Genomic DNA, 9452 nt, shown 5'->3' with positions numbered 1-9452 from the left:
GAGCTGGAATAAAAAAGAGTCACCTGTGGGATTCCAGTGGAAACCCCGGTGCTGGATTAATCTACAATAGTGGAATTAAAAAAAACACAAATGAACTAAATATCTGAATTCTGTAAAAACCTAAACAACCTTACGACAATTACACTCATCAATAACTATTAAAGCTTGTCTTTAATATTGTCAACTTCTTAACTGAAGTAACAATATCCTTAGATTAAATACGGAATGAAGATAAATCATTCAAAATCCATCCATCCAAAACCTGTCTATGATCTACAAATTCACAAAAATGGTATATGAAAGAACATTCCAGAAATGTGCCATGTCTTGGATTGCTGTTAATTGAACTTAATTTTCAGTGTAGAAAAGGGTTGTGCCATGCTTGTGTCTTGTTAGTCCTGTTCAGTTGTTCAATAGGTTCAGGGACTCAAGCAGCACCAGCTTGTTCTCCAGTTTAACCCTGAGTGGAGGGAGCTGGGATGCTCTGATCTCCAGTTTGCTGAACCCCTCAATAAAGGTCAAGGGTCGATGCGAGTCTTTGAGTAGTGCCACCTGGGTGAGGTTCGCCTCCATCAGAATATGGGAATATTTCTTCATACTTTCATCTCCAGGCACCAGGTCTTCCCTTTTGTCGTATCTAGGAGACAGACACACATTGACTACAGTCTGACAGCAGTTCTATAAAAAGGCATACAAAAAGACATATCTATAAAACGCCCAAACAAGCCCTGACTCACCTCCAGTTCCCATTCAGTTCCAAGAAGCGTGAAACGCCAGTTTGAGCAGCAGAGACATCAATATGTACAGAGACAGCTTGAGGGGGGAAAAAAATGAAAAATGTCAACCCGTGATACACAATAAGTGCACTCCCTAACATTTAACAACCAAATGCAGGCACAAGTCATCTCAGTCTGTTCATTTCCAGTTTCATTATAGTGAACCCACCCCCACTAACCTGTTGATGCTGGTACCAATGAGTGCAGTTCTTCCATGGCCTTCCCACCAGGGTAGTTGTGGTGGGAGACATACAGCGAAACGCCTGAGTAAGCAGCGTTAATCCCCAGCTGGCCAATCACGATCAAGGAGCCCAGCTTATACATCCAAGACTTGTGGTAGTTGTTCAGGCTGCAAAAAGAGTGAGAATTTAAGGGTCTTAGCAGTGCCATAGAAAAATAATCCTTTGAAAAATAAGTGCTGACAACCTCAAACTCCATGTCCCTACCACGTTAATTCTACCACTCACACGGTTTGACGGCACTCCAAATGGGACTAAAACATCATTCACACACAGGCACCGGACCAATAACCAGAAGGTGACAGGTTAAAATCCCTTGTGCCAACTGCTTCACCTGGACTCCTTCAGTCAATATCCAGTTGAGTAAATGTATACTACATAAAATGTAGGGCTAGATTTGGGCTGTTGCTGAGTAAATCAGTAAAAGGCTCTCCCTCCCGCTCTCTCTCTCACATGAAGGAGCAGCCTCGGGCGGCCACGGCGTTGAAGATGGGGAAGGTGTAGACGATGAAGCGCAGCTCCTTGTGGGGCAGCAGGGAGTAAAGCAGGACGAAGCCGATGGCCGGCAGCAGCAGCGCCCGCGTCCGTCTGTCCAGCAGGCCCAGGGGGACGAAGAGCAGCGTGCTGCCCAGCGCCCGCGGCAGCGCCGAGTAGAAGTACCACAGGAAGGGGGAGGTTTACTGAGAGGAAGTAGTCAAGGAGCACCAGGCAGGGGCGGGGCATCAGAGAGACCAATCAGCTCCCAAGTAAACACTCATGATCTCTCGCCAGTAACTGTGCAGTAAGTCCATATCAATACACTTCCTCTATGAACAGTACTGTGCATGTCTCTTGGTTTTTGGAATTGGACATTGTTCCTGTGCATCTGTTTCAATAACAGAAATTAATACTGAGCTGTGGGACAGATTTCCTCCTGGGAAAACCGATTGATCTGAAATCTTCATTTGAGACAATGAAGGCGGGACTAAAAAAGTCTGTGACATCAATGGTAAAGACAGGACAAGGGTGTTTACATCACAAGACCTCGGAACTCTGTAAGAGAGCACCTTCAAGGAACAACTATTCTAGTTTTAATGGAGTTCAGTGATCTAGTGGTCTAAATTCAAGGTTTAGATCCCCGCCAAGTGGCTGCAATTGATTAAAAAGTCTACATGTTTCTGCTGTTGTATTAATTCACAATGTCAAATCTGGTTTCAGCACTGACCGCTGGTCAGAAATGAACTCTGGTCATGTGGTGAAGGCATGTGGTACAACTCATGAAATCAAACATGCACAGTAAGAATGTTAGCTGTGAAATGAAGGATATTCCCCAGTTGGAGCTTTTGTTCAGGACGGTGTTGTACCACAGAACCTGACCTTCAGGCCAGAGTAGCTGCTTCCAGAACACAGAGTCCACACACACAGTTAGACCTAAAAATACAAGGTAAAAAGAATTCAGACAAAATTTTCAGTAACATTTACAATCCCTCTACATGCCTCAACAGAACCGTCTTCATGGTCAGAAGTAACAAAATCATGCCTCCCACCTAAAAAGACGACGCCAGCCGGAATGGCGTAGTAGAACAGCTGTAGCACACCGAGCCTCCTGCTCAGCAGTGACATCATCAGCATGAGACCCAGGAACAGGGACAGTTCTGAGCGGAACACGATGATGGCCAACGCAGACAGACGAATGAAGGAGTCGTGCCTCTGCTGCATCCAGGCCGTGAAGGCCAGCAGAACTGCAACGGGAAGCAGGTGGAAGCTGAAAACGCACACGGTTTTATTTGTGGTTTACAAAGCTCACTTGCATCTGGAGAACTGATGCATCCTGCAACAGAATGCACATGCAGTTTATTTTTGGCCACCAAGCAAGCCAGGTAGAGTATTTTAGTATTTAGCAATTTTTTATCCAAGTGGGAAATATCTCAGAAGGACAGCTTGCCAATTTCAGTATAACCTATTCAGCATGGTTAATGGCAACAGAAGTAAAGCATTTTTCATCTGTTATTTTTGAGTCATGACAGTTTAAAACGCCAGCCCGACGGTTAAGGCTAAGAGGATGCTCACTACGCGAAAAATGGCATTTTCCAATAATTCTCAGAGGTGTTACCTATTGGAAGAGCAAAGATGTTGGGCAGAGGCCTCGTGCTGTAAAACATCAGGTGGAACTGCGACGCGCAGATGAGGCAGAAGAGCGTGGCCACGGTGGACCCGAACTGCTTCCGAACCTCACGCTGCAGGCGCCACAACGCGAAGACCACGCACAGCCCCAGACATCCACGGGCTGGCCCAACACAGAGCGCAGCATTACGCGCAGGTTAATGCAAACAACACGGCAACAGACACAACCACACTGATGTGATTTACAGATGTATTATGAGCAAAGGTTAGCAATAGATGATCTTTGTCGTTTCCTAGCTACAGGTTCTGCTCAAAAGTATTTTACCCAGTATTTGCGTGTAAAATTTCGGAGCATCCAGTTGTGACATCAGGAAAGCCAACGGGGAACACATCACCGAAATAAACAGAGGTCCGATAAACGTTCGTGGGACCACGCCGGGGAATTCGTGGTGATCATACTGAAAAAGAAGAAAAGTCTTAGCAACCTAGACACTAATCAAGGTAGCCTGTCGCCTGTCTTGCGGGCAAACAAACTTTTCTAATTAGCAAATGACAACTAAACGAGTTAGCAACCAGAACACAAACTTGAAATAGCATGCTTAAATAAGATGCCGTTCGCCGGTTCAGCTGACGTTAATGGCAACTATCAATTAACAACACAACGGCTAGGTTGCTGTTGTAGATACACAAGTTAACTGACAATCTGAGAGCACTTCGCTGGCCAGCTCCACTGTATGTCACGAAAACAAGGCTTGATCTGACAGGAGAGGAGCTGTAAACTGCTGTAAAGCTATCCAGTTCGCTATCTAGCTAGCAAGCTAACGAAAGGAGAGCTAGAGAAAGTAACTGTTTTACCTTTTCTAAATCCAGTCTGTGGTAAATGATGTCGTGAATGGCCTGCACATTGAAACTCTCCTCCACTTTCGTAAAGGGGCATATCAACAAATGCGCGAAGGCGACAGAAATCAGTATCATCCACAGATAGTGCCCAGACGAGCTTCTCTTCTCTGCCATGATGCATGCTGTAGCTGCTTAAACAGGGTCAGAGTTGACAGACGCGTCATCGCAGCTTTCAATGGACCGAGCTGATCTGCGCAGAATCGCGTCGTTTGTAAGCGCCTTTATGAATGGGCTCGTTTTAGCTGGGAGCTTTATTTTGGTTCAGGGTTGCGCCAATTAAACGAGAGCGTGATCGCGTAATTTAAATGGCCTTCAACGTGTGTAGGATAGGGCGACATTGTGAATGGAATGATCAGTGATCTGGCGATCCGGATGATACGAAAAATCTGTAGCTGAGTCGGGATATGTTTACACAAGCATTTATAAAGTGTATCGTGCGATGCATCAGATTATGTCAAGACAATATAAAACCGTCAACCGTCATGAATTGTCGTCAGGTGTATGTTATCAAACCTCGTTCAGGTTTATACTGCCAGAGTACACATACGTAGAACTTCCTAACGCTTCATGTCAAGTTATCAAACACAGTATTTCAGACACATTTAAATAGAGATTCTTCCGTCATAACAGTTTTCTTCTTTTTACACATGGATGCAGACGTTGCCCCGCGCGTGGCGGCATTTCATTGGCTGTTGTTGTGAGCGATTGGTGTGACTGTCCTATCAGTGGAAGCCACAATCATGCCCACACTTTGAGGCGGAAATCTGCACGTGTAGTTTTTTGGAAAACCGGGAAGTGAAAATGAGTTGAATTAGATTGACTTCTTATTGAATGTTACGACTGCATTACCATGCCCATTGCACTGACGTAGGGTTTGTATGGTAGTATTGCTCCCAGCTGTTACTACACGCTTTGAATGCCATCAGTTCTACGCATTGTGAGCCATCCTTGATAACAAAAATGTTGTCGAGTTATTCTGTGGTAACGTTGTTGTGTGCCGTAACGTTAATTTTACGTCCTCACTACACACATTCAGTAGATTTAAAAGAGTCCTGTTCAACGTGTAGACAGATCACTGACACCTTTGTCAAGGTAAGTTTTACTGCCTCTGTTTTTTAATCAGCCCATTAAAGAGTTATAAGTTTACACAAGCTAGATGTTCATTAAGTTTCTATAGCTGTCCCTAGCTGGTTTGAGCTATGAGCGTCTACAGGGTGGAGCTATCTTATATGACTTATTAAGGAGATATCTTAAATGACTGCCAAACAGTTCTGTTTAGACACGTCTAAACTGTTCTGTTTACATCATAGTAGTGATCTTCACATAGCCCACCTGTGTGATCTGGATGTAAGATCTGGACCTGTCTTTTGCAAATTTATTGACTGCTTCAGAGGCAATACCAAGAAATAATCATTTTAGCTGCAGATGCTTCAGATGGCACTGAAGCTCAGTCAAAGCACAATCTAATCTTCCCACATGTCTGTTGCTGGTGCCGGATTTGCGTGATATTACCCACGTATTTTGTTGATGTTTGTTCTGGTTGGACCTGGCGTTTGGACAGGGGTTCGAGAGAACAGCAAAGAAGAACTTTGGAGGGGGCAACACCGCCTGGGAAGAAAGGAAGCTGGGCAAATATGAGACCAGGTGAGAGTTAAACATCCACCCCAACAGTGCAAAATACACATTTTACATTTGCTTGTTTGGCTTTCCATTGGTTGTTACTATGCAGCGGGGCCCATTTGTATCGATAGTGTATACTCAATTGGCTGAAATTTTTGTGTATTTGCTTAATACTGTCCGAGCCAATATGTTATGATGAATGGCCATACACACAGAGCACAGCTGGCTGACTTTCTAGAACCTCAGCCACCTCAGCAATGGCTGATGGACTGCATTGTTATTTGAACAAGCATTCTGACTTGATCCATTCAAAACGGGTTACTGGGTTTAGTGCGTATTGATTGTGTTTCATGACTCGAGCCATTCCAGTGATTTTATTTGGGTGGTAGGAGGGATCAAGATATAATGATGTTTGTCGTCTTGTCTCTGGGCCTTGTGAGTCATTTGTTTAGAAAAATTGGTTCCTTGTACAGCAGGGCTCTGCACACAGCATGAGCTGACACTGAAACACCTTTAAACGGTACAATACAATTTTGACACAAGCTTTTCATGCACCTGAAATATAACTTTCTGCTCAGAAATCTGCGTCTGCTGCCATCTAGAGGTCATGTCCAGGCATTACAACAAGGCTTGCTGTATATTATATATTTCACATTTACCACTCATATTGGTCTACTGTTAATAATTTTACAATTTATGTGTTGTCAACAAGGTAGCATCATAGTAGTGATCTTCACATAGCCCACCTGTGTGATCTGGATGTAAGATCTGGACCTGTCTGTGGTTTTTGGCCAGTGAGATTCGCCTGTTGGAGATTGTGGAGAGCCTTTGTGACAGCAGCAGCTTCGAGTGCAACCACATGGTAGAGGAACACGAGGAGCACTTTGAGACCTGGTGGTTCAGGAGGTAAGGGCAGGCTGGCTCAACTGGGACTGAGGATGGGAAGGCCTGATGGCACCTTTCATTTCACCAGTACTTCATGCTAACACTCATCACAGACACAGCATTACATGAAGAGTGCAGCCTCGTTTTTCATTCAGGGGAGTTCTAATCTGCATGGCTTTCAAGGAGACCTTTATAGGAAGGTCAAAGGTCACAGGAGGGGAAGCTAACATTGTAAAAGTCTTGTCTTCGGTTAACCTTTTTTTCTCCAGGCGAGCAAAGCACCCTGACATTTTTAAATGGTTCTGCATCAATACCATCAAAGCGTGCTGTCCGAATGGAACCTTCGGCCTTGACTGCAATGGTAATGGTGAATCTCTGATCCCCAGTGCCAACAGTTAGTTAGGAAGAGGTGCCCGCGTGTAAAGTTTGCCCCTCGCTGGTCTCTGCAGCGTGTGTGGGAGGTTCCGAGAGACCCTGCCATGGCAACGGTGCGTGCGATGGAGACGGAACCAGGGCAGGTCACGGCGGGTGCAGCTGTAACCATGGATACCAGGGGGAGTTCTGCCTGGACTGCGCTGATGGGTACTTTAACAAGGAGAGGAATGACACATTCTCTCTGTGTGCAGGTAACTGCAGGGCACACACACAGAATGCACCAGGCCTTGGCATGGAGGGAAAAACCCTGATCATGCCAGAGTAGTTTTATTTCACTTCAGGACTCATGCCAGTTGTCATGTCATGTCTGTTTGTGAAAAGGACCATTTTGCTTTTTCAGCGTCTCTTAGATTATCTTCTAGGGTTTTTTCTTTGGTAGCTGCAATTTGTGAAGATTTGCTGCTGTACTGGTTCATAGTTGCACATAGAAATGGTAGTAATGTAAAACTGAAATTTAAAAATGTCAACAAATGAAAAATTTCTTGATACAATATTACATTTATGTTTATCAGTGTCCATCTACAGAACTGAAAGTTACCTTTCTACACAAAATCAAACTCTGTGAATTGTTGTGAGTTACATGTGATCAATGTAACTTTGGCAAACTGAAGGCTGTTGAACAAGTAACACCAATATGGGAAATGTGTTTTGTGAGGAATTACACTTTGATGTAAATGCAAGAGGTGGTTTGTGAATTAATAGACATTCAGGATTTTTGCGATTTGACCGCGACACTAAAAAGGCCGTACTGGTGGCATCCATTCAGGGGCCCCAGAAAAGGCTCCCAGAGCTGTGAAATATGGTCTAATCCTGACATTCTACTGAGATCCTCTCCCCCCTCCCACCCCGCCCCTCACGCTGACCCAGCCTGTGACAGGGTGTGCTCTGGCTGCACGGGGGCGGGGCCCGACCGCTGCCTGACCTGTGCCGACGGCTACCGGGACGAGGACGGCACCTGCGCAGGTGAGAGCAGGCTGTCACCAGGTGTCCCCGGCACCTGCACCGTCAAATGTGTTTGCTTTCACCATGATGTCACATTTCCCTGAGGCAAATGGAATGTCTGAGTTCTTAAAGTATCTGCTTTCATGCGCCCCTCACAAACTATAGGTAGTTGATGGTTCACGCTTTGCTAATCACAGATGCTGGGTGTCAGTTGCAGATGCTGTGTACCAGTCACAGTGTACATACATAGATGCTGCTGGAGTTTTGACATGTATTTGGCCTCTTTGTAATTCTAATAAGGTATATTATGTAGTAGTTGTAACTGAAAGGAGTGGCTGGTTGTGAGTGTACTGATCATCAGTGTTTCAGTCTGTTCACTCCTGTTCTCTCTGGTCAGATATTGATGACTGTATGCTGAAGGAGCAGGTGTGTTCCGGAGAGCACCGGGAGTGTGTCAACACCGAGGGCAGCTACACATGCCAATGTTCCAGCGGCTTCCAGGAGCAGGACGGAGTCTGCGTCCAGACGCCAGGACCAGGTGACCACACAGCAGGCTAAGTAATATGACCACTCTGTCCACATGAAAACGCTACTCTCATCTGGTAACATGAAGACCACCAGTCTGCAGTGTCTGAGGCAGAGTATTTTACACTCTGGGCAGTGTGTAGTGATTGGGCATTGCTCTTGTAACCAACAAGTTGCAAGTCTTGAGTGTGTCAGTACTGTGGCATGCATGAGCAGCAAGCCTTATCTAAACTGTCTTGATAAACACCCATTTTTGTAAAGGCTGGTATATATATATATATATATATATATTATCCCATTTTTCCATTATTTGTCGGGCACTTTAGTCAGAATTGAAGGCAACACTATTCTTTTAGTAATTAGTAGTCGGTGCTTGTTGATTGTGTTCCGTACTTTTCTACAAGAAGAGCACACCAAGCTAGAGGAAGACCAGGAAGTGGACGACCCCAAACAAATGGGTATGCCAACAGAGAGACACCCAGAGGAACGAGACGACCTGTGAGAAGCATCTTGGGTTCACCTCACCTTCATTTGACCACTCCCCTAAAGTGTATTGATCTCATAGCACTTACTGTATGTATGTGATAGGCTGCAGTGTTTGTGCCAGCTTGTATTATCTGAGAGACCTAGACATAGGCCGTGGCAGGTTCAGCTGCAGCTGCACTTATTTATGTAAAGATTATCATGATCTAAAAAATAATGGTACAATGGAAGGAGTTTGATCTTTAACTGAATCAAGTGCAATTAAAACACATTAGATTTGTATGAGCATTGTACTCAAGGGCAGTTTGCTCAAAGGTGGTTTTGTATTTGTATGTAGTCCTTGAGGTCAAATCTAATGAACTTTATAAAAAAAGCTAAACTTGTGGAGCAGACTCAGTTGGTTACAGCTGGTGTCACACATTTAACCTTTGTCCCCAGAAAGAGCTCTGTCTCTTTCCCTGTGTGTCTGACATGTAACAGGTCAAGGGATGTGTGCAGAGCTCAAGGTCAGTGCTTACAATACAAGGCCTACCCCTCAGACAAA

At 44.8% G+C, this 9452-nt stretch overlaps 2 protein-coding genes across 2 annotated transcripts; one reads left to right on the top strand and one right to left on the bottom strand.

Moving 5' to 3' along the window:
* Positions 1 to 325: 325 nt before the first annotated feature.
* Positions 326 to 4141, bottom strand: alg12 (ALG12 alpha-1,6-mannosyltransferase). Its single transcript, XM_036520318.1, has 9 exons — positions 3974 to 4141; positions 3444 to 3576; positions 3108 to 3281; positions 2542 to 2736; positions 2322 to 2425; positions 1469 to 1692; positions 956 to 1125; positions 738 to 813; positions 326 to 637 (listed from the first exon to the last, which is right to left on the bottom strand). Exons 1-9 carry the CDS (start codon positions 4130 to 4132, stop codon positions 403 to 405), a joined length of 1470 nt encoding a protein of 489 aa, XP_036376211.1. The 5' UTR covers positions 4133 to 4141; the 3' UTR covers positions 326 to 402.
* Positions 4142 to 4978: 837 nt separating this feature from the next.
* On the top strand, positions 4979 to 8911 carry creld2 (cysteine-rich with EGF-like domains 2). The gene is made up of 8 exons (XM_036520319.1): positions 4979 to 5110; positions 5580 to 5662; positions 6434 to 6544; positions 6793 to 6884; positions 6973 to 7149; positions 7826 to 7921; positions 8298 to 8458; positions 8833 to 8911. The coding sequence occupies exons 1-7, from the start codon at positions 4979 to 4981 to the stop codon at positions 8456 to 8458; spliced, it is 852 nt and encodes a 283-aa protein (XP_036376212.1). The 3' UTR covers positions 8833 to 8911.
* The last annotated feature ends 541 nt before the right edge of the window (positions 8912 to 9452 follow it).

This window comes from Megalops cyprinoides, chromosome 25 (assembly GCF_013368585.1).
Source record: "Megalops cyprinoides isolate fMegCyp1 chromosome 25, fMegCyp1.pri, whole genome shotgun sequence".
NCBI classification, from domain to species: Eukaryota; Metazoa; Chordata; class Actinopteri; order Elopiformes; family Megalopidae; genus Megalops; species Megalops cyprinoides.
Note: the sequence above shows the minus strand (reverse complement) of the source record. Positions and strands in the feature narration are given on the sequence as shown.